The sequence below is a fragment of the Macaca nemestrina genome, chromosome 6 (genome assembly GCF_043159975.1).
Source record: "Macaca nemestrina isolate mMacNem1 chromosome 6, mMacNem.hap1, whole genome shotgun sequence".
Classification (NCBI taxonomy): domain Eukaryota; kingdom Metazoa; phylum Chordata; class Mammalia; order Primates; family Cercopithecidae; genus Macaca; species Macaca nemestrina.
The window spans coordinates 85,842,854-85,869,361 of record NC_092130.1 but is presented as its reverse complement, the minus strand read 5'-3'; the positions used below and the strand labels follow the sequence as shown (position 1 = coordinate 85,869,361).

The 26,508-nt window shown below is 36.5% G+C and overlaps 1 protein-coding gene across 2 annotated transcripts in view; it reads right to left on the bottom strand.

Annotated features, from left to right (window-relative positions):
• SKIC3 (SKI3 subunit of superkiller complex) overlaps positions 1-26,508 on the bottom strand; it is a 91,525-nt gene that overhangs the window by 6,898 nt on the left and 58,119 nt on the right. For both annotated transcript variants that reach the window (XM_011758814.3, XM_024796096.2), the window contains 7 exons: positions 26,283-26,355; positions 23,885-23,938; positions 23,599-23,710; positions 20,192-20,320; positions 14,246-14,367; positions 12,013-12,171; positions 7,841-7,993 (listed from right to left, as the gene is read on the bottom strand). In XM_011758814.3, the coding sequence (XP_011757116.2) occupies positions 7,841-7,993; positions 12,013-12,171; positions 14,246-14,367; positions 20,192-20,320; positions 23,599-23,710; positions 23,885-23,938; positions 26,283-26,355 (802 nt within the window). The remainder of the gene's footprint in view (positions 1-7,840; positions 7,994-12,012; positions 12,172-14,245; positions 14,368-20,191; positions 20,321-23,598; positions 23,711-23,884; positions 23,939-26,282; positions 26,356-26,508) is intronic.

Genomic DNA, 26,508 nt, shown 5'->3' with positions numbered 1-26,508 from the left:
TATTACTTGAGTTACATGCTTTATTTTCACATTAGGTACTGACTCAGAAATAGCAAAGGTAAGTATTTCTGAAGAAACAGTAACAAACTAAAGTGATGAACACTTTACTGAATTATGTAAAGAGAAAAAAATGCATTAGAAACTTTCATTTAAAAATCTCAAATTTTGACTGAGATTTCATAACCACAAGTATCTAAAATATATATTTTAATAAAGTCAATATAATGAGTCAATATAGTCTATTTCAAACACCAAATTACATAACAAAAATTAGAGCAATTATCTGAGTGAAGTATAGGCAGTAGCAATTTATATAATTAAGAGGAAGCTATAATGAACGTGAAAATAGACAACAGCGGTTATGATGCATCATCTATAAACAGCGGCAACCCTGGGATACATCTGACAAAGAAAGTAAGGCAAAGCACATTCTAATACAATTATTCTTAACATATTATTAAAAACCAGTAACATAAAACTCTCACTGGATGCTTTCAATAATGCACTCTCTAAATTCTATGAAATCATATAAAACACTCTGTAAAGTTAGCCCAAAGATGACTTTGTAAGGAAAAAGTCGCTATATATACCTGGCATATTAAACAAAGTGATCAGAATACTTCTATTTTGTTTTCCCACTACCTCTTTAACATTTATTTGAGAGATACTTTTTCTGTGTCCCTGGATGTAAATTACATTAGGCCCCATGAGTCTTATTCCTTTTTTCTTACATTCATCCACAAATATAGTCTCAATTAGAATGTCCTCTTTTTTTCTCAACACTCAGTCTTTGTTGAAAAGTAATATTTGCACATACTTCCCTGCCCCGCCTCAATTCCCCTCGGCTCCCAGGCTAGACTATGGTTACAGGCAGTAGCAGGTAGCTGGTTCCTCTTCCCCAGTACTCCCACCTCCTGTGGCTAATTGTAGCTTCAGGGCCCTACTGAAACACTAGAAGTTTGTATTTAACTGGTGCCATTGTAAGGTGGTGCCAAGCTCTCCAGGGTTGACAGATATTTAAAGCTCTTTTCCTCAACTTGGCTTTAGCAGAGACTCCCAACTTCATGGGTAATCTCTCATCAGCAGGCCCAGCAACATAACCTGTGGGGCCCAGTGCAAAATAAAGTATAGGGCCCTTTGTTAAAAAAATTATCAAGAATTCTGGCCGGGCGCGGTGGCTCAAGCCTGTAATCCCAGCACTTTGGGAGGCCGAGACGGGCGGATCACGAGGTCAGGAGATTAAGACCATCCTGGCTAACACAGTGAAACCCCGTCTCCACTGAAAAAAAAAAATACAAAAAACTAGCCGGGCGAGGTGGCGGGCACTTGTAGTTCCAGCTACTCGGGAGGCTGAGGCAGGAGAATGGCGTAAACCCGGGAGGTGGAGCTTGCAGTAAGCTGAGATCTGGCCACTGCACTCCAGCCTGGGCGACAGCGCGAGACTCCGTCTCAAAAAAAAAAAAAAAAAAAAAGAATTCTAAGATAGCAACTACAGAACATTAAATCAAGTATGACGCCCTGTGTAACTGCAGAGGCTGCATGCCCATGAAGCCAGCCCTGCTCACCTGCAGTTCCACTAATCTAGCAAATGTATTCTATTCTTCTCACTCTCTCCACATCCTCTAGCAATGTGGAAACTTCAGATTCCTTTCTGCTGACATCCCATCATCCCTCTAGGTGGCCTTACTGAACAGGATCTAGGATAACTCCTATATCAACCCACTCTCACCACTGGCATTGCTCATTTCTGGATCTAACAAACTCTGAGAGTGTTGCTGATTCCGTCTGCAGCAACTCTCCTTCATTCTTTCCTCCCTATAGCACAAACTGATACTCCTACCTACCTTTGGGATGAATCTACTGTTGACCACTCTCTCCCAGAAACATGTGATCACTTTCTAAAACGCTAGCAACTCTCCTCTTCTCTGTCCTAACACCTTCGACTGAGTGCCACAGTCTCTGAAACATGTTAGATACCCATTCATATGCTTCTAGACACATGCTTCCAGGACCCCAGAGGACACAGATTGAAGCCTCCCTCTCTCTGGTAGCACCCCTTTCCTCAACTTTGTGTGTATCTGTCTACAGAAACATGCCCGGGGGAAAATGGGCGAGGCAACAGCCCTCTCCGAAGAAATGTCTTCAAGAATCCTTCTCTAACTCCACTCTTCTGATGCTTTTTTCTTTTTTTTTAATTTCAAGTTTAACTTTAGATACAGAGGGTACATGTGCAGGTTTGCTCCACGGGTATATTGTACCCAGTTAGGGAGCATAATACCCAATAGGCAGTTTATCAACCCCTGTCCCACTCCTTCACCTCCAATGGTCCACAGTGTCTGTTGTTCCCATGTTTATGTTCACGTGTGCTCAATGTTTAGCTCCCACTTGCAAGTGAGAACATGCAGCATTTGATTTTCTGTCCCTGTGTTAATTCACTTAGAATTATGGCCTTCAGTTCCATCCATGTTGCTGCAAGGGACATGATTTTGTTCTTTTTTTATGGCTGTATAGTATTTCCATGGCAGATATGTACCACATTTTTTTTAATCTAATCCACTCTATGGGCACCGAGGTTGATTCCATGTCTCTGCATTGTGAATAGTGCAGTGATAAACACACGAATGCATGTGTCTTTATGGTAGGATGACCTATTTTCCTTTGAGTATATACTCAGTAATGGGATTGCTGAGTCAAATGGTAGCTTTAAGTTAAGAAATCTACAAACTGCTTTCCACAGTGGCTGAAGTAATTTACATCCCCACCAACAGGACATGAGCATTTAAGCATTCCCTTTTCTCTGCAGCTTCACCAGCACCTGTTATTTTTGTTGTTATTGTTTGTTTGTTCGTTTGAGACAGGTTCTCACTCTGTGGCCCAGGAGAGAGTGAGAGGGCAAGATCTCAGCTCACTGCAGTCTCAACTTCCCGAGCTCAGGTGATTCTCCCACTTCAGCCTCCCAAGTAGCTGGGACTACAGGTGCATGCCACTATGCCTGGCTAATTTTTTTTTTGTAGGGATGAGGTTTTGCCAAGTTGTTCAGGCTGGTCTTGAACTCCTGGGCTCAAGTGATCCACTCGCTTTGGCCTCCCAAAGTGCTGGGATTACAGGCATAAGCCACCACATCCAGCCTATTATTTTTTGACTTTTTAATAATAGCCATTCTGACTGATGTGAGATGGTGTTTCAGTGTGGCTTTTATTTGCACTTCTCTGATGATTAATAGGGATGTGCATTTTTTCATATGTTTGTTGGCCACTTATATGTCTTCTTTTGAGAAGTGTTTGTTAATGTCCTTCAACTATTCATTAATAGGGTTATGTTTCTTGCTTAATGATTTAAGTTCCTTATCGATTCTGGATATAAGACCTTTGTCAGATGCATAGTTTGTGAATATTTTCTCCCATACTGTAGGTTGTCTGTTTACTCTGTACATAGTTTCTTTTGCTGTGCAGAAGCTCTTTAATTAGGTCCCACTTGTCAATTTTTGTTTGTCTTGCAATTGCTTTTGGATGCTTAGCCAAAAAATTCATTGGCAAGGCAAATGTCAAAAAAGGTATGTCCTAGGTTTTCTTTTAGAATTTTAATAGCTCGAGGTCTTGCATTTAAATATTTAATCCATCTTGAGTTACTTTGTATATATGCTGAAAGGTAAGGGTCTAATTTCATTCTTCTGCAAATGACTAGCCAGTTGACCCAATGCAATTTATCGAATAGGGGAGTCCTTTCTCCATTGCTTGTTTTTGTCAGCCTTGTCAAACATCAGATGGTTGTAGGTGTACAGCTTTATTTCTGAGTTTTCTATTATATTCCAGTGGTTGATGTGTCTGTTTTTGTACTGGTACCAATGAATTCCCTCCGTATTTGCTTGCCCTTCACTTATTTAGTTTAGTTTGGTGGGATATGAAATTCTTGGTCAGAATTTCTTTTCATTAAGGATGCTTCAGAACAAGAAAATAAAGAAAAGAAAAAAGAAAAAAAGGATGCTGAAAATAGGCACCAAATTATTCTGCTTCTAGTTTGTAACATTTCTGTGGAGAGGTCTGCTGCTAGCCTGATGGGATTCCTCTGCATGTGATTTGACCCTTCTCTCTAGTTGCCTTTAAGACTTCTTCTTTTGCATTGACCTTGGTAAATCTCATGACTATGTGCCCTGGGGATGACCATCTTGTATGTCAGTATATAGCTGGGGTTTTCTGTATTTCTTGGATTTCTATGTCAATCTCTTTAGCAAATTTAGGAAAATTTTTGCGGACTAATATACATTTTTCAAGTTGCTTATCCTCTCTCAGGAATGCCAATGAGTTGTAGATTTGGTCTCTTTACATAATCCCATATTTCTCAGAGGTTTTGTTCATTTTAAAATATTCATTTTTCATTATTTTGGTGTCTGACTGAATTGATTAAAAGAACCAGTTTTTGAGCTCTGAGATTCTTTCCTCAGCTTGATGTATTCTTCTTTTAATACTTCCAATTGTATTATGAAATTCTTGTAGTGAATTTTTCAGCTCTAGAAGTTCGGTTTGGTTCTTCCTTAAAATGACTATTTCACATTTCAGCTCTTGGATTATTTTACTGGATTTCTTGGATTCGGTTTCAACTTTCCCCCAAATCTTGATAAGCTTCCTTGCCATCCAGACTCTGAATCCTATGTCTGTCATTTCAGTCACTTCAGATTAGTTAAGAACCATTGCTGGGGAACCAGTAGGCTACATTTGGAGGTACAGGGACACTCTGGCTGCTTGAATTGCCAGAGTTCTTGTGCTGATTCTTTCTCATCTGGGAGGGTTGGTGATATGGCTTGGATCTGTGTCCCAGCCCAAATCTCATGTTGAACTGTAATCCCCAGTGTTGGAAGTGGGGCCTGGTGGGAGGTGATTGGATCATGGAGTCAGTTCTCATGAACGGTTTAGCACCATTCGCCCTTGGTACTATACGCTGAGTAAGTTCTCATGAGATCTGGTTTTCAAAAGTGTGTGGTACTTCCCCCCTCTCTCTCTTGCTCCTGCTCTGACCATGTAAGATGGGCCTGCTTCCCCTTTGCCTTCCACCATGATTGTAAGTTTCCTGAGGTCTCCCCAGAAGCAGAAGCCACTATGCTTACTGTATAGCCTGTGGAACCATAAGCCAATTAAAACCTTTTGTTTATAAATGACCCAATCTCAGGTATTTCTTTACAGCAATGCAACAGACTAATACAGTTGGTATTCCCTTAACTGTGGTATAAATTGAGTATAGTCAGTTGGCTTACTTCTGGATGCTTAAAAAGAGTCAGGGCTCTGTACAGGATCTTTATGTGTAGGTGAATTCCTGCACTTGGTTTCACAGGTGTATATGTTAGCAAGATAATTTTTGGTGTTGTAATTTGGGCTGCAATCCAGTAGATAGTGCATAAGAGTAACAGTGGGTACCTAGGCTAACACTTAGCCACATGGCTCTTTTGTACTTCTTCACATTCACAGGCATTCTCTTCAGCAGTGATGGCGGGGACAGGATAGAAATGACCACCTCACCAGCTCTGTTCCAGGGCCTTAGGGGAAGCCCCCTCTGATCATTTGCTCCATGCCCACGTTACTTTTGTTAGGTGATTTGGGTTGTGGGGTCCCCTTGTGCAGGGGCTATGACAGGGAGATATGCCAAAACCTTTCTGGACTGGCCCTGCAAAGGGAGGCATGCCCCACTCTTGTCCTTGCCCAGGAACCCATGCGTCTCACCCCTCTCAGCTCTTGAGGGTAGGGACTCCTCCCCAACTCAAGTGTCAGCCGCAGATTTCAGCTCCGTACTCCTGAGTTGCATGCCACAGCCCTGGGGGCACTGGAATGTCCCATGGCTCAGGGTTGAGTTCAGGTTATCCTGGAGGATCCTATATGCTACACAGCAATCTCTCTTGATCTGATATCTCACTTTGGAATCTGATATGTAGTGTCTTAGCCAAACTGTCAGTTTTTATATGTGTCACATTGTATCACATATAATAAAACTTTCAAATAAAGACTTTTATAAATGTCTTATTTTAATATATCCATCCTCCCCATACTGCCAGCTGTTTACCATAGAAATATGGCATACCTTTTATTCCTTTATAATTACTGGATGTCAAATGTTTTTTCAAGAACAGATTGGATTGATAGCACTTTAAGGTTTACAAAGGCATGTGTAAACATTACTTCATTATTCAAATAACGCCACAAGAATGTAAAATAGGTATTCTGATCTCCTCTACTACAGAACAAGAAAAGAGCTTTAAACAGTTTAACTGGCTGAAGGTTTCACAGGTAGTAAATGGTAGAACCAGAACATGGGATCTTAGAGAAAATAATTCTGTGGTGTAGTACTGGTAGAGGTGGAGTGGGGGAGTGGGGTGGGGGGACAGGTATACATGGGTATTACTGAACTGCAAGCTAATTTCTTCATCTGTCAAACAGGGTTATTATTATTAAATAAGTTAATAAGAGTAAAGCACTTATAACAGTACCTAGCATAGACTAAGTGCTATAGTTTGCTATTATTACAACTATTATTAATTTGTTCTATTCCAGGTCAGATTTAACTTCCCAGCATTAATAAAAATCAACAAATAATATTGAAAAGTAATCCATAATAAGTTAGGCGAAAAGAGTGTCTACTTCTCCAGTTCACAAACTGTAGGGCATGTTATAGGTACTATGTGTGGCTTCTATGGCTCACTAGTTACCAAGATCATAAAGACCTTTGTTATATATAAAAATGGGGCAAACAAAACAAAATAGTGAACTATAATTAGTTGGCCACATTATTATTATTTGTCCATTCATTCAAAACCATTTATAGAGAACCCCCTATGCACAAGGCACACTGACAGAGCAAGGAAGCAAAAATGAACAGAAATAGCCCCTGACATAAGAAGCTCTTAAATCTGCTCTACAGTAATGGCACCAAAGCCAAAAATAAGTCCTAATTCTATATTTCATTATCAAAATGCCTAAAGTGAATAACTAACATTCTCATGGGTTACTATGGTAAAAACAAGAGTTACTTTAGCTGTGTAGGATAATTTCTTCTAACCATATAAAACTGAAATAATAACAGTTTAACAAAATAATAAGGATATGATAAAAAAATCCAAACACCATCGAAAGATACAAAATGAAAAATTATCCTCTACCATCCCTTAAAACCCCCAGTCCCCTTCTCCAAATAACTGCCATTATATTTCTTATATATCTTTCCATATAATTATATCTTTGTGCTTTCAAGCATCTGCACAAACACATATGGTGTATTTAGAGATATACATTCTTAAAAATTCATACCACATATATGAACACTCCATTAGAATTATATCATACATCTTGTTCTGCAGTTTGCCCTCACTCTCACTTAAACATGTATCTTCACAAATTTTCCCTACCAGCATGTAAAATTTTCAGATTGATATATGTAAATTGGTATCAGAAAATAGCTTGTTAGGTCATAAGTTACTAGAAATCCCTCTTAAAGAATGCTGAATTGAAATGAGAATGACTGAAATGTTCACTATTACCATTTTTGTCACAGTTGAGTAGCTAAATTTAATTCTAATACAATTTGTTTCACCAAGAAACAAAAATGTATATCCTACTATAATTCAACTTTTAAAACTGTAATCCTTTTCCCCCAAACATTGACAATGTTCTGCTGTAGTCTATAGATTTATGTTGCTCTATGTCCATCACAAACCCAAAATACAAAGTGTATCAAGAAGCCACACTAGAAGACAATGAAACAACAGGAATTCAATCAAATATTACTATGTAAAAAGACTTCATGTCAAAGAAAGATAAAATATCAATTTTTCATGATCATAATTATAACATGATCTTACCATACAGACTTTTAATGCAAGCAGTGCTAGTCTCAACAGACTTGAGAGCTTCCCACTCCAACTGCCCTGCTGAGATGCCACTTGTAGACTCTTTCTGTAACACATCTCTGCAGCTCTCATCATTCCTTGGGACTGATACACATGTGCCAGCCACTAAGAAACAAAACGGGAGAAGGAGGCAAAGGATTTTAGTTTACTATGCAGTCTGTAACCCCTATTCCAACAAATTCAATAAACTTTGATGTAGTAAAACTATGTTTTTAGTTATTGGTAAGTTCTGTGCCCAAAAAACAATTACAGGTCAAAAAATTGTCATATTGTCAATTCTTTTAACAACAGCTATTAACAAATCAATTCCAGCAATATATAAACACAATAATATATAATGATCAACTAGGGCTTATTCTGAGAATGCAAAGTTGGCCTAATATTTGAAAATCAATGTAATCCACCGCATTGACAGAATAAAGAAAAAGATTAATAGATGCCATAAAAAAGTTTTAATAAAATTCAAGACCCATTATTTTTTAAGAAAAAACTCTCTTAGCATATTCAAAGTAGAATCTTCTTAATCTGATAAGGATATTTATACAAATCTCTAGCAAACACCATTCTTAGTAATGAAATAGTCAATGCTCTCTACCTGAGGTAAGAAGAAACAAGAATGTTTACTTAGCACCACTTTTAACATTGTATTAAAGGTTCCAGACAGTACAATAAAGCAGAACAAATAAACAAAAAACCTTAATATGTAAATATTGGGAAGAAAAAGGTAAAAGGGGCATAACTCTCTATATACAAAATCCAAAACCTTTCAAAGAATAAGTGAATTTAGCAAGGTGCTCGAAAGTCAACATATAAAAATCAACTGAATTTTTAAATGTTTGGAGATAATTTAAACACACACACACAATGGAACAACAACAAAAAATACCAAATACCTAGAAATAAATTTAACACAAAAGTATAAAAGACCTCTAGGTTGAAAATCGCAAAACAATGCTGTGAGAAATTTCAAACTTAATTAAATAGAGGAATATACCACATTTGTGGACAGAAAATCTTCAGTAGAGTATTACTTCATCAATTGTCCCCAAATTAAACTGTAGATTCTAAACAATCTCAATTAAGGTCCCAGCAGAGCTTTTTTGGGTGAGAATTAACAATTTACCATAGACTCTCCCCTTAACTGTGGTTTCAGTTACCTATGGTACAATACAATAAAATACTCTGAGAGAAAGAGGGAGACCACATTCATATAACTTTTATTATAATATATTGTTATAACTGTTTTATTATTATGGTTGTTAATCTCTTATTGTGCCTGATTTATAAACTTTATCATAGGTAGGTATGTATGTATAGGAAAAAATAATAGGTATTTATATACACACACACACACACACACACACACATATATATAGTTCATCACTATTTGCAGTTTCAGGCATCTACTAGGGGTGCTGGGACATCTCCCCTGCAGATAAGGTGGGACTACTGTATTTGGCAATGCAAAGGACCTAAGACAAACTTGAAGGAGAACAAAAAGTTGGAGGTTTTAATGTTACCACATATCAAGACTAATTATAAAGCTATACTCAAGAATAAAAAACAAAAGAATAAACAAATAGACCAACGGAAAATAATGAGGCCTGAAAGACCCACACATTGATTTATGACAAAGGCATCACCGTGATTCAATGGGGACCAAGTAGTCTTTTCAAAGATTGGTACTATGTTACTTATGGGTAAAAATAAATCTTAACTCCTGCAATATTCACAAAGATTAATCCAGGATAAATTATAGACCTAAATATGAAAAGTAAAACAATAAAATTTCTAAAACAAAACATAAAAAAAAACTTCATGAACCTAGAGTAAGCAAAAAGTTCTTAAATAGAATATCCCAATAAAGCATTAACCATAATCAGACTTCATTAGAATTAAGAACTATTCATCAAAAAATAACATAAATAAAGGCAGCCATAGGTGTAAGAAAATATTTTCAATATAAATATCCAAAAATGTGCTTGGATTCAGGAAATATCATAAATTCCAATAATTCAGTAAGTAAAAAAATGAATGGTCCATTAAAAATTATGCAAAGCACTTTACACAGAGGATATCCAAAGGCTCAATAAGCATATGAAAAGTTGTATGATGTCATTAGATATCAGGTAAATACAAGTTAAAATCACCAAAAGATATTATTACCTACATATTCACCAAAATGGGGGAAAAACACAACAATCTGGCAATATCAGCACTTGGAATTCTCATGCACTGCTGGTGGAAGTGTAAACTGGTGTAACCATTTTAGATAACTCTTTGGCAGGATCTACTAAAGTAACCGTACATATACCCTATGTCCCACCAAAAAGCATGTCCAAGGATGGTCACAACAGCATTCTTCATACTAGACAAAACCTGGAAACACCCAAATGCCCATCAACAGTAAAATGAATAATTATAGTATGTTCATAAAATGAAATGAAATAATTATGGCTACACAAAACCACCAAATGAATCTCACAGACATCCTGTTGAGTGAAAGTAACCAGATACAAAAGAGTACTACTCCACTGACACAAAGTTCAAAAACAGAAAAAACTAAATAGAAGTCAGAATAGAGGTTTTCCTTGTATTGGGGTGGGGGAAGTCAAGCAAGGAGATCAACTGACAGAGGCCTGGGGGAGGCAGTTGGGTTGTTAGAACTGTTCTGTATCTGGATATGGGAGGTGTTAAACAGACATGTCATATTTAATGAGTAGTACTTCAAACATTTTTACACTTTATTCCTTGTGAATTATATCATAACATAAAAGAAAACACACACATACACACACACATGCAATCTCTTAAGACTTTACTTACTGATATGGTTTGGCTGTGTCCCCACCCAAATCTCATCTTGAATTCCCATGTGCTATGGGAAGGACCCGGCAGAAGGTAACTGAATCATGAGGGGAGATCTTTCCTGTGCTGTTCTCATAATAGCGAATAAGGCTCACGAGATCTGATAGTTTTAAAACGGGGAGTTTCCCCATACAAGCTCTCTCTCATGTCGGCCACCATGTGAGACACGCGTTCTGCCTTCCATCATGATTGCAAGGCCTCCCCAGCCACAGAGAACTATAAATCCATTAAACTTCCTTCTTCTGTAAATTGCCCAGTCTTGGGTATGTCTTTATCAGCAGTGTGAAAATGGACTAATACACTTATGATATAATTTATCCTTCAATTTTTCCCTTTTAGTTTGACAATGTATTTCTCCCTTTGATAATGAATATGAAATCAACAACATCTAGCTGTTGATTAAGTATCTAAGGTCAACTAGATGTTCTAAGGTCAACTAGATGTTGATCTTAAATCCTAAATCTCATATGGAAAACTTACTCTAAGAAAGTGGAAAAAAGAATTACAGTAAAATGGAGGCTTAGTTTTCATAATCTAGTAATTTTAGGCCAAATAATTTTTTCAAATTATCTAAAGCAGGGATATAAAAAAGCTGGCATAATAAAAGATCAGAATAAAAAACAAATTATAGTAAGATAATAAGCTTCTATAAATCTGTATCAAAAAGCGCCTTTGATACTTTCTCTGGGGCACAGAGAAAATATAATTGTATAAAATAATTATGTGCTTCCTTGTATTTTAATATCAATAAGAACAAAGTACACAGTGATCATTGTACATTTGTCACTGTGGATAACCAGAGCCACCTGAAAGAGCAGATATCTGTTGATTCAAGCATCAGTCCTGAAAATAATTATTTCTAAAAGCACTAAATACAGGTTATCTGTAAAGTAGCTAGGGAGAAACTATACGCATCCCCTCTAAAGGCAGAGTTAAACACCATTATGATACCCTTATTATAAAATGTCTATAACATATCAACTCATATAAAAGACAGTATTTTCATCACTGTTTTAAAGTGAGAAAATTTATAATCAATAACTTAAGAAGCTTTAAATCATCATTGTAGCAGATTCTACATTAGTATTAAACTTCCTTAGCTCCTCTAACCACAATACCTTTTTTAGACCTTGAAACTGAGAGATAACATGGTGAGAATGACAGCAAGTCAAATAAAGATGGAGCATAGCCCTGACATTAACTAATATTATGAAGTGCTTTAATTGAGGACTCAGGAAAGAAAGGAGAAAACTTACCTGCCAAGCTGAAACAGAGGTTGAGTTGGACATGACTGTTTTTTGTAATTCTTCAAGTACAGCATCTGGGAGTGGCTTTTGTGACTCCAGGAGTGGTTTACACTGAACTTGTCTCAAAAGTAAGATAACGGCTGGCTGATCAGGGTTACTTTTTAAATTCTAGAAATCAAATCCCAAATAGGAATACATCAAATAGGTTCTTAAGTGTTAAAAGTAAAAGGCATATTCTCTAAGTTGGGAAAATAAAATTCTGAATGTTTATACCTTTTCTTATTAAAGAGTAAACAACTGCAAAAACTAAATAAAACAATGAACAGCTTGTAAACATCAAACTTTACATTTAAATAACCTTTACAATCAGTAACACTATTATTGTAGTCTACATATATTTCCCTTTGACTTAGTTTACTCTTAAGTGATATCCTGAAAAATTTAGGTTCTGAATGTAAGTAAATAGTTGAACTAAGAAAATATAAATATAAAATTAAGTGGGAAGGCTATCACTATTCCATACTGGAAAAAACTGCACTATGTAATAAGAAAAGAGGCATACATTTTTTTTCTTTCTTAACTTAACAAAGATATTCACTCTACATGTCCTTCTTCTAGGCACAGCCTTTTTGAGTACTTCGAGTAAGAAAAATGACCTATTTTCCCCATTTCCTTAAGCCACTATTTATATCTTAAAATACTTACCTACATACATACATAAATGTATTGTATATATTTATATCCTCTGTGTGTGTATATATTTATATATATGAAGAATTTCTGTAAACAAGTCCTCCCACTATTGTTTCAAATGTTTATCGCTTGTCCCTCAACAGCATACTTTTCTGTTTTTTACTCATTAGATCTTAAATGTATTTCTAAAATGTATTTGATTGCTTTCTTCTAAGTAAGAGATTGGAACAACAAACTGACAAGGAAAGGTTCATAAGGCATCACTTATGCTATCAGAGAGCACATAGCAACTGTCAATTTATGCTTAGTAAGCACTTACTGAGTAATACCCTGTCCTGAACTTATCTCAGATGGAATTTAAATAAAAGAAAAAATGTATTACTCTGCTTTTCACAGAATTCAAGAACCAAAGAAATCTTCAAAAGTCCATTCTTCTTTCTGTGTAAAATGTATACTGATCTTTTAAAAAAACATTACACAACCTCCATGGTAAGCAATTATGAAATATGATGTTTTCAGGAAAAGCTATGTTCAAAACTCTCTTTAACCATTACATTATTTCTAAGTGAGCTTTGGAAACTCATTCATTCATTCAGTAAATATTCGAGTCCCTACTATATTCTAGGCAAGGTACTACACATTTATTCACAGAGCCTGCAAGCATAGAGCCCTACAATTCTGACATGTAAAAACAGACTACTGAGTAGGTTCCAGTCACCCACTCGACAATCTCCACAGTCATTCTATGTGATCCAGAACTTTGGAAAACTGAAAGGATATTGGAAAATATAGCATTAAGATGGAAGCAATCAGAAATTAAAGGAAAATGCTGTCTCTCTAATGGCACCCAAATAAAAAAAAATTTTAAAGACCTTTAATGAGAGCTTGAGTCCTAGAGTCAGACAAATGTGAGTTCAAATCACAACTCTATCCATTCCTAATTGTGAGCTCCTATGCACATTACTTACCCTCTTTAAGCCTTAGTTTTCCTCAACTGTAAAAATGAGGATAATAATAAATACTTATATCATAAGATTGCTGTGAAGTTCAAATACAAAATGCTAAATGCAGTGACTGGTTTGTGGCAAGTAGAGTAATCAATAAATTTTAGTTGTTAACATCATAATTGTCATCACCACCACTACATGCTCTTTAAATAATATGCATTCCTCCTTTTTTTTTTTTTTTTGAGACAGGGTCTTGTTCTGTTGCCCAGGCTAGAGTGTAGTGGTGTGATCACAGTTCACTGCAACCTCAAATTCCTGGGCTCAAGTAATTCTCCTGCCTCAACCTCTCGAGTAGCAGGAACTACAGGCATGCATCACCAGGTCCGGCTAATTTTTTAATTTTTTGTAGAGACGGCCTCTCGCTATGTTGCCCAGGCTGGTCTCAAACTCCTGGCCTCAAGTGATTCTCCCATCTCAATCTCCCAAAGTGCCAGGAATACAGGAGTGAGCCACTGCGTCTGGCCTCACATATTCTATTTTTGAAGTTATTTTCCAAGTAAGATAAGAATCCATGAGTTTCAATGCACATTCCATAATAATACCTTTGTGCAGAGAGTTTCAGCTTCAGATATTCTTCCTGTGTCTATTAGACCAGTGACAGCTTGTGACAGAGACCACTTTTCAAGAGACTGGTTGTAATTTTCAAAGAATTTTTTGTCTTTAACTGTAAACAAAAAATGTCAATGTTACTTTATTCTGCAATTTATAATGTGTTCTCAGAGGAGTAACTGGTTCCTAAAAAGTTACCATTAGACTTATCATCCATACACAGTTTTTCAGTTACATGTGCCACATGTACCATAGACTATCCTGACAAGAGGCAGGTTTCTGAAAAGTTTCATGGCAGGAGTATTTGTGGTTAAATAACTCAAAGCCTCTTATAATTGTGACTTCTAAAGAAACAATAAAATAAGTTGCTGAAAACATGTAAAGATTTACTGTGATATAACTGATGTAAAGTAAGCTGTACATTTTCAGTCTATACAATTTGATATTTGACATGTATATCAGTGAACCATCACCACAATCACGATAATGAACATATTCAGCATCATCAAAATTTTCCACTTCTCCCTTTGTAACCACTTTTGTCCCCAACCTACTCCATCCTCCCCTAGCCTCTGTCCCCAGTCAGCTCCTAATCTGTTTTCTGTCACATAGACCAATCTGCATTTCCACAAATTTCATATAAGTGGAATCATATGGTATAAACTCTTTGGCATCTTTCACGGGTGCTAATATGGCAAATTACATTCATTTTCAAATGGTACATCAACCTTGCACTCCTGGGATAAACCATAATTGATCATGATGTATTATTATCATTTTTATGTATTGCTGGATTTGAATTGCTGAAGTTTTGTTATGAATTTCTCAATCTACCTTCACAAACAATGTTGTTCTTTGCGTGGTTTGGGTATTAGGGTAATGCTGGCCTCAATAGATGTTAGAAGTGTTACTATCTTAGATTTTCTGAAAGAATTTGAGTAGAATTGGTATTATTTTTCCTTAAATGCTTGGTAAAATCACTAGTAAGTGAATTTAAGATAGCTATTCAAGATAGCTGATTAGATGCATTTGGTGCTCGCCTCATCCATGGAAAGGAACCAAATAGCAAGTAGACAATCACATTTCAGATATATTATCTGAAAAAGCACACTGGACCTCAACAGAAAAGTAACAGGAAACACCAAAAGCAAGGAAGGAGAGGGGAGTGAGGTCGTCTGCTCAGCTGGGATCATGTCACGCTGAGTCCCACAAACCCCTGAGTCCTAAGCAGCTAGAGTGAGGCACTATTTTGAGAGCCCAGCCCTCTACCAGGCTGTGTCTTGCCATGCAGCCCAACAGCCCCTGTATCTCCACAGCCCTGCAGCCCCACTGATATTCCCTGCCCACAGCCACTGCTACTGGAGCTGAGGAGAGCCACTGTGAACCACCATGAGCTGCCAGTAAGGAGCAGCCATGCATATTCAAGTGCCCTGAGAACAAATTCCACTGCCCTGTAGTTATCACTGCATTGGAATACAGCAGAACTGAGGCATGACTGAAGCCTGTAACCCCCACAACCAGCTGCCTATGGCTGCTCACACTGAAAGCAACCCCACCCTACCCAGTAGCAGGGTCACAGAACAGCAGCTGCTGCTCCCAACAAAGTATTTCCTGGCAGCCCAGCATCACTCTGCCCCTGCCTATCACAGCCAGGGCCTGCATGCACCACCAGGGAGCCTAAGGACAGGTCTACCTGGCCTGGCTCCACTCCCCAGAGTACCCAAGCATGCCCTCCTGGGGCCTGGGGATTGCCCAGCTTAGACCATCACCATTAGCATTTGAGCACTCCTCTGGGGTCTGAGGTCAGGCCCATCCAATCTGCCGCTAACACCGCAGCTGGCACTCACTCACATGTACCACACGTGGGCCTGGGGACTGGTGCGCTCAGTCCATTGCAGCCACCACTAATGCCAGTGTGGACTGCTTGGGTCCCAGAGGGTCAGTCCCACTGCTACTGCCATCATCCACACCATGCCTGCTGCCCAGGGACTCAAGAACATACCCACTTACCCAGCCTAATTTTGAGGGTTAATATTGAGTGTCAACTTGATTGGACTGAGGGATACAAAGTATTGATCCTGGGTGTGCCTGTGTGGGTGTTGCCAAAAGAGATTAACATCTGAGTCAGTAGGCTGGGGAGGGCAGATCCACCCTTAATCTGGTGGGCACAATCTAATCAGCCTCCAGCAAATATAATGCAGGCAGAAAAACACGAAAAAGCGAGACTGGCATAGCCTCCCATCCTACATCTTTCTCTCATGCTGGATGCTTCCTGCCCTCAAACATCAGACTTCAAGTTCTTCAGTTTGGGGCCTGGGACTGGCTCTCCTTGCTCCTCAGCTTGCAGACAGCTTATTATGGGAACTTGTGATCATGTAAGTTAATACTTAATGAACTCTATATAGATATAGATATAGATATAGATATAGATATCTATATCTATCTATCTATCTATATATCTCCTATTAGTTCTGTCCCTCTAGGAGAACCCTAATACACCAATGCTGCCATTCCTAGAACCTGGGCAATCCATCTACAGAGGCACAAGAATGGGCCTGCCTAAACCCACTAACACCAGTGCCACTGTACATTGCTCTGGTGTCCAAGGACAGGCAAGCTTGGCCCACTGCTGCCACCACTGGGTCCCAAAGACTGGCCTATCTGGCATCCCAGGCCCCACCAAAACTTCACCAAGCCTCCACTAACAAGTGTATCCTAACAAACCAAAGAAATCACAAATATCACTGATGCTGTCTACAGCCAAAGAAATCAGAGACTACATTCAGAATCAAAGCCAAAGTGACCTACCCAAACAACACCATGGATATACATCTTCAGGAAAAAATGCTCCCCTATGAAAGAAAATTCCAAAATTGGAAGGGACTGTTAGACTAGATGTGCATATATCAATGTGAGGACAAAGAAAACAAGAAAAAGCAAGGCAATATGACACCTCCAAAGGAACATCATAATTCTACAGCAACAGATCTGAATCAAAAAGAAATTTATGAAATCCTAGGGGAAAAATTCAAAATACTGATAGTAAAGCAGTTCAGTAAAATACAAGACAATACTAAAAACCAGTACAAAGAAATTACAAAAAGCAATTTAGGATACTAATGAAAAATTTACCAAAGAGATGGATATCATCAGAAATAACCAAACAGAAATTCTAGAAATGAAGAATTCATTGAACGAATACAAAATCCATCTCAAAGCTTCAACAACAGACTAGATCAAGCAGAAGAGCCTCAGAACTTGAAGACAGATCTTTTCAAATAACTTAGTGAAACAAAAGTATAAAATAAGCAAAGCCTACATGACATATGGAACACCATAAAACATCCAAATATTTAAATTTTCAGTGTCCTAGAAGGCAAAAATAAAACATAATTATTTTGTTAAGAAAAACTATTTAACAAAATAATAGATGAAAATATCCCAATTCTAGCAAGAGATTTACACATCTGAAAATATGAGGAGGCTTAGAGATGCACAAATATTTACAATTCCAAAAGATGTTCCCCATGGCACACTACAGTTAACCTACCAAAAGTCAAAGACAAAGAGAGAATACTAAAAACATACTACTTATAAATGAACACCCATCAGACTAACAGCAGATTTGTCAGTAGAAACCTTCCAGGCCAGTAGAGAATAAGATAATATATCCAAACTGCTGAAAAGAAAAAAACTGTCAGTCAAGGATACTATGCCCAGCCAAGTTTTCCTTCATAAATGAGGGGAAAATAAAGTTTTCCCAGACAAGTAAAAGTTGAATATCACCACTAGTCCAGTCCTATCCTAAAAGAAATGCTCAATGGAATCTAAACCTGAAAGAGAACAGACAATATTTACCATCATGAAAACACACAAAAGTAAAAACTCACTGGTAAAGCAAACATACAAATGAGGAAGAGAAAGGACATGAATGGTACCACTACAGAAAAATCACCAAAATACAGTAACATACAATAAAGAGAGAAAGAAATAATGCATATACAAAAAAAAAACTAATTAAACAACAGAAATAAGGCATCACACATCAATGATAACCTTGAATGTAAATGAATTTTCCATTGAAAATATATAGATTGGCTGAATAGATTTTAAAAATTATCTAATATATGCTGCCTACAAGAAACTAGTCTCACCTATTAAGACACATATAGGCTGGATGTAGTGGCTCACACCTGTAATCCCAATACTTTAGGAGGCCAAAACAGGAGGATTGCTTGAGCCTAGGAGTTTGAGACCAGCCTGGGCAACATAGCAATACCTCATTTCTAAAACAAAAAAATTAGTTTGGCATGGTGACTCCTGCCTGACTTGGAAGGCTCAGGCGGGAGTATTACTTGAGCCCAGGAATTTGAGGCCAGTCTGGGCACACAGCAAGACTTCATCTCTTAAAAAAAAAAACTAAAATAATGATAGCAACAACGTATTTGATTATGTGTGCTTATGTGTGTATGGATGTACACAGATTTGTATGCTTATGTGCAAGCAAAAGAGCAATGACATAAAGGACAATAACTAGGATTGTTTTACTCTAAGGACTTGCACTATCCATAAAGCAGTACAGTGTTAGTTGAAAATGGAGTTGGATTAATTGTAAATGTATATTGCAACCAGTAAAAAAAGGGCAACCAGTAAAAAAGAAAAGTAAAAAAGAAAATATGACTGACATGCTAACAAAGAAGAGAAAATAGCATCAAATAAAACACACAATTAAAACTACAAAACACAGAAAAATAGTTGGACAACAATAGAAACAAAGAACAAGGGCAACAAATAGAAAATGGTAAAATACATGATAGATACTAAACCAATGATATCAACAATCACTTCAAACACCTATAGTCTAAACATACCAATGAAAGACAGAGATTGTCAATGTGGATAAAAAATAAAAATAGGTAGTTCTTTCTTTTAATCTGAAGAGTATGGCTTAAAAATAACTATGTTATAGGTATTTCTGATTTACCACTTAATAAATTCATTTTATTAAAATATTTCAATCTTATATAATCTAATACCATTAAACAAAAGCCTACTTTTCTTAATTTGCCCTAGTAGTCAAAAGACTGGCAGTAATGATGCTTAACATTTACTAAACAATGTTTAATAACCTAAAATTAATTCAGTGAAAAGTTAAGGTCCCAAGACAAAAGTAGGCTAATCTATTTATTAATTTAAGTAGATTAATCTATGTCACTTTTCAGTGAAGAAATTTATAGATTTACAATACAATGTTAACTAAATTTGATTAGATTAACAGCTTATTCTGACCAAGATTCCCAGGAGGAATCATGGGACAATTTCAATGCAGGTTTCAGTAAAGGATTCTTTCCAGGTCGCCTCTATCCTAAAATGCTGGTAAAGTCTCAAAGTAAGTAATGCTACAAAAGAAAGATTTCAGCTAACAGAACCTATTGGGCTTTTAAGCTATCTGGAAGAGAAAATACATATGCTTATCATACTTTTGTACAAATATTATACTATGGATTTTTAATGAATATATATATATATACACACATATTTTTTTTTTAGACGGAGTCTCGCTCTGTCGCCCAGACTGGAGTGCAGTGGTGCGATCTCAGCTCACTGCAAGCTCCACCTCCCAGGTTCACGCCATTCTCCTGCCTCAGTCTCCAGAGTACCTGAGACTACAGGCGCCCGCCACCATGCCCAGCTAATTTTTTGTATTTTTTAGTAGAGACAGGGTTTCACCGTGTTAGCCAAGATGGTCTCGATCTCCTGACCTCATGATCCGCCCGTCTCGGCTTCCCAAAGTGCTGGGATTACAGGCATGAGCCACCGCACCCGGTCTAATGAATATATTTTTTATAACAATATGTGCTGAAGCTGTTTGTATTCCGGATTTAACCATTCAAGAAATCTGAATTAAATCATGTATAAAGAAGCTTTTTAAAACTTACTTGAAGCAGAAATAGCAGATAACAGTGCCAAGTATAAATCTATCCTCTTTGGCTGAGTCTTGTTCACTAAGGCCAGTTTATCATCAGCATGACAGGCTGCCATTAGCCCAGCCCAGATAGCAGGATCACCTAAAAACAGGAAACACACAGTGGTAAGTCTTGTTAAAATCAACATGTTGCTTAAAAACTATCAAAAATGAGACTAAGAGTTTACAAGTTAAAAAAAATTGTATCTAAAAAAAAATTTCACTTTCTCAAAGGAAAACTAAATTGCACTTGTTTTCAGAAACACATTGCTACATTCATCTTTCAAGATTTGCCAATTTTTCCAAACATATCAGAGGATGAGAAACATCCTATTAAGTTCTTCTTCCATGGCTGGTTAGCTCAGCTGCCGAGAGTGCTGTATTACTGTAGAAAGGGCAATTAGATTCACTTGCACTGAACACCAAGGATAAGTCTCACTCATCTTCGTCACTTAGTAGTTGCCATTTTAAAGACTCAGTCCTAGGACAAGGAAGATAACACCAGTTCTCAAGAAAAGTTTAAGCCAAAGGAAAGACTTAAGATTTTAATTATATTCTAATAGGCAAGCATGAAAGTAACTTCATCATTCCAAGTGAAGCATTTATATGACTATATATCCTTCATTCATTTGATCTTTCTTTCTTTCCTTCACCCTTCACAGCAGCTTCAGGGGAGGGAAAAGGAGAAAAGTCCAACAGCAGTGAGTTGGAAGGTAACTTTCTATGCATAGAAAAGATTATGTATAAAGACTTCTCTTTTTAAGAAAGTTGTGAAAAAAAACGTGAAGGGGATTTGGAATTTAGAAGTTTTTTCTTTTCATTTGTTTGGTCATTTATTTTTATAAATCTTATTTTGCCCTTTACTTCAACAAGTTAGTATTTTAGTCCTGCTACCCTTAAAAAACAAATGAACGTTTTCAAAATCTCACAAGGGGGTGCTAGTTAACAATATAGTCACTTGATCATACTTTTTAGCTTTAGTTTTCTATTTTTTTTTATCTGACCACCCCACCCAATATGTTTCTTATCAAATATCTGAAATATATATCTACTTCAGTTATAGGTGACTAGTATTACTGCTAAAAGTACAAAAATCAACAAAATTACAAGAATCATTAAAGTCTTATGCAGATCAAATACTTTTACAAAAAGTTCAATACATACCTCCATATAATGAAACAATTTCCACTCCAAATAATGACTACCTTATTTTAAGTAGCATAGACATAATCAAATTCCAGAATACACAAATGGGGACTATGTTCTAGAATTTATGATAAAATCTGATTACTATATAAATAAAGGCACATGACAGCCTTAGATGTGGGTGTCAGGTCTAGCCATGCCACTAATTAATGTGTGGCAGTTCTTCCTTTAGGATTCATTTTCCTATAAAACAAGACAACTAAACTAGATAATAGCTGAGGTGCCATAGGGTCTTAAATTCTATGATTCCAACTGAAGTGGACTCAATCTCTGAATATTAACTTAATCCTAAGATTAAGGGGATAGCCCCTTTAGGGATCTTACAGTATTGTATAGTTTGGATTTCTGATTGGAGAATGGACAATAGCTGGCAGCAATTTTCTCTATCACAACACAAAATAATTACTGTTTCCATGAACTCTTCCACAGATGACCAGCAAACCAAATTCCCTATAAAACAGAGTGACTCTAAGATAATATATAAACTACAAACCCCAAAATTTTAAAGTACAGCTTGCTAAAAATACCTCTTAGTATCACAGAAGCACTAATGTAGCAGAAATTGGAATTTTTTCCATTCAATTCTAAATTCTTGGAATTATCTTTAAATTCCTGACAAGATCCCCCGGAATAACATCTATCAAAACTGTGCTTTGTTCATCCAAAGATCTACAAGGACTAGGTGTACAGCCACTACACATAACGACAGTTATATTCATTTTCATTGGACTCTAAGGACAAGTCTCAAACAGGCACTCATCTTTGCCACTAAGTCACTGTTCTAGCATCTTATGTGATGTCTCTGCTTCCTTGAGTATGTATTTATCCAGATAATCCGGAAACATCAGAGATCATTAGAGAGGACCTAATCTGGGCAATCTCACCTTTCTAAAGTTTTTGTCCTTGCACAATCAAAGGCTAATAGATCTTTTATCATTCTGGATCCACAATAAGAATTATTGAGAGTAAGTTTATCTAATATCTGCTTGAGAACTCCAAAAATAAAAAACCTACCAATATATATATAACATAGACAAATCAAAATGTTTAGTCTCTTTGTTTCTATGTCAAAATGAAGGAAAACATAAACAACAGAATATTGATTTTTTAACTTAGTTTACAAAATAATCCCTGAAATGTTAGATATTTTGCAGCTTAATGAGAGTCTTTACAATTTATTGTCAAGGTAACACTGAACTTGTTCTTGGTATAATTTCTTTCCCAACAGTGCTTAGCCAAAAGCAATAGCATTCTGATCTAACACATCTGAAGAGTTAAAGGAGAATAAATTTCATGCATTATTTCATATTTAAAATACTGTATTATGTAAAAATATACCTTACAACCCTATAATGCTAGACATTCCAGTCTTCTACGGCATTTTTCCAGTAGTAGTGATGGAACACGCTTAAGTAACATTCCTCAGTACCTTTGTGATCAACAGCCTATATATGACACAGTTAGCTCAGGTGAGGCCATAACTGTGGCATTTCTAACAGTTACCACACAAGATACATCCCCATCCTTCAAGAAGCTAACTACACATAAAAATATCTAAATATGTATGTTAAATAATTTAGCAACTATAGGTGAAACTCTTTAAACCATATTGATGCAAAATGGAAATAAAACTGTTTCTTGAAAATACATGTATAGTTCAGATTTTCAGTAACAGGTAATAATAAAGAATCATTAAGCAGACATTCCTTTAGGCCTATTTCGATAATTGATGCTCTCTTAATTATCAGTAGCCAAAAGCAGATAATCAAATGATATGCAAAATCTTGAAATATTTTCTTAAAATTCCCTTTTGACTTATTTCATGGAAATATAAACTTTGCTCCTATAAATCACAAATAAATGCAAGATTGATAGAATCCAAATTCAAGAATATAAATGTACTGAATTATCACATGCACCTTGAAACTATGTGAATCTATAATGCATTATTTAAAAAGTCATTTCTGATAGCATTATATATTGCATTAAACACTTACATAGTGCAAAATACTTTAATCACTCAAACTCCTGTTGTAGAAGATCTAAATTACACACATTTTTGTCTGGTATAAACAATGCCAATAAAATATATATTGTGTGCAAGATTTTTCCCCCACTTACAAAATATGTATTTAGAAAAAAAATTGGAATTAATGAAATAGATATTATATGCACCTGGAGAAAGGAGAGCTGCCTTCTGAATGGTCTTTAGTGCAATATTTTTTTCATCTTCTCCTGAACTGCTTCCCATAGCCAACTGATTTACTGCAGTGTACAGTAACGCCTTCTACATAAGAGAAAAGAAGTATGTTAGCCAATTTTCCTTATAGCTCCCTCTCGTTCAAACTGACTAAAAGACTCCATTTGATATGATATAATCACTAAGGCTATGAAAACTATTATTCCTTCATCAGTATTATTTAATAAATTCAACATTTCCTTTGTACTAGGACAAACTAACCTTTCCGTGATTTGAGTCCAGGATATGAGCCACATTTCCTGCTACCACACCTCCCTAGAACAGAAAATATTGATGATTTATACAAATGCAAAAACTTTCATGAAAAAGTAAATTTAAGATTGATAAGGCCTTTCCACTAAATCACTGGAAAGGTTCAGTTTTACCACTTTCATAACTCCTAACCTTCTTAAAAGTATCAATTTATTATTACTGTTTGAAAAGACTAATAATCTTGTGAAAGGAAATCTTTTCTATTGTGACCAACTCTTCTTTCAAAATATTGATTTTATAGGCTCACAAGTTACGTAATTTTACCAACCAAATGTATACATTTTCTAATAATATAAAAGATTATAAAGACTGAGAGAGATCACAAAGATAAATTAACATGGCTTACTATATGAAAATACATAGTATTTTCAAAACTTACATACTGCAGTAAAATAAATAAAGTTCAAGGCACCTCATCATTGCTTCAATAATCAACTCAATACTAAAAATAAGAAAAATACGTGTAGCATCACAGGGTTTTCATTAGCTCAATTTGAAATCTATAACTTTAAATAATTGCAGCTACTTCATATGGTTGTTGAGATTATAAAAATGCTGATAGCTGACACATAATAAAGCACTTCATTCAGGTAATTTTGGAGTCGAATAACAATGGTCTTCCAGGTCCTTTGAGCCAACTCACTCATTAAAAATAACAAAAAATGTGAAATAAAACCCTGCTGCTCAAACTGCGGCTTGTGCCTCTGCAGTGTCCACACTCTCTAAGAGGTTGTTAGATGTGCAGAATATTGGGTCCCGTCTCAGGCCTACAGAATTAGAATCTGCATTTTCACAAGATCACCAGGTGACTTCAGTTGCACATTAAAGTTTGAAAAGCACTGAGATAAAAGATTTTAAAAACATACTCTTAAAAGCACTGAAAGATTGACACGATATTAAGGACTTACCAGGTCAAAATTGAAAGGGAAAACTGGAATTCAGAGAGACAAGTGAGCAGGGAAGCCGCTTCGGCCGTTCGCAAATGCTAACAATTTCTTTTCTTTTTTTTTTTTAGATGGAGTCTTGCTCTGTCGCCCAGGCTGGAGTGCAGTGGCACAATCTCAGCTCACTGCAACCTCCGCCTCCCGGGTTCAAGTGATTCTTCTGCCTCAGCCTCCCAAGTAGCTGGGACTACAGGTGTGTGCCACCATGCCCAGCTAATGTTTGTATTTTTAGTAGAGACAGAGTTTCACCATGTTAGCCAGGCTGGTCATGAACTCCTGACCTCAGGTAATCCACCCTCCTCGGCCTTCCAAAGTGCTGGGATTACAGTCATGAGCCACTGTGCCTGGCCCAAATACTAACAAATTTTAATTTTAATCCTGAAGGACGCATGGGCTGGTAGGACAAAAATTAAGGCCCAGGTTAACACAAGGAGGGGAGTATAGAGGAGACCTACATCAGAATAAGCTGAGACCCCAACAGGCCACACCCTAAGATTCAACGTGAATCAGAATTAAGCCAGGTCTCAGGAACTAGCAACCCAAGCACAAAGTAGCCTGCTTGGTCCAAAAACCCCAAGTTCTAAACTTTGTATAATGTAGTCCCAGATTGGTGGACCTCCCAAGCACCCAGCGGAAGCAAGTACAAATTACTTCTGTAGAAAGGTACCTTAATTCTAGGCCTCAAATTATTCCTAGAAATAATTTTCAAGTACACACAATTGGGTAAACAAAGAAACAAAGCCACCAAGAATGAAATTCCGTAGGAATAACAAACAAGACTCACAGACGTCAAACAAGTGTGTGGGTCTTGTAGATTTCAGATACTGGAATAATTAGTCGTGGTAAGTTGTTGAAAACATTAGCTATTACCATTATGTTTACCAACTTGTGAAGTGAACTATGAGAGGACATATTAACCACAGAAGTTAATAGAAGAATACAGACTCCTGAAAATATCTGGCTGTTAGAAACTAAAATGTAGTGTATAATCCTTTATAGAATGTCAATGACTTCATATTTATAATTACATAGTTGTATATTAGCAGTGTTCTAGTTCTTACTGCCTTATCTTTAAGATGATTTTAAATAAAATTATCTTTTGGGATTCAAAAACACATAGCTAATGCTTACTATTGGCAGTGTTACATTATTTTATCACATATCATTACCATAATCTGTATGTGTTCAAAAAGATCTTCCTACTTCTTTGTAGCTCCCACAACATCTGGAGAAAACTCAGTCTAGTATTCGTTGGATGACTAATGGAAAATTTAGCTAATAACAGAACTTTCTTCATTGTATAAATTATCTTTCAGAAGAATAGTGTCGTAGTTTAAAATTATCATATTTACCACATCACAAGTTATTTTATCTTTTTGCTAGAATTTGAAACATTACTTTACCTTTGCATTTCGTTGAGCATACTGTGCAACAACTCGAGACAACAGAGACCAAAGAGCAGGGTCACCAGGGTTGCTAAAGAGATCATCAAAAGTAGCAGGCTTAGGGACAAGTTACTTTAACCACAAAATGTACAAGCAACCAACAATTTATTAAGTTTAAAACCTTTTAGACATCTAAAACAAGTTCATATTAATTGTGCATGTTTGGTTGAAAGTATTTTTAGAA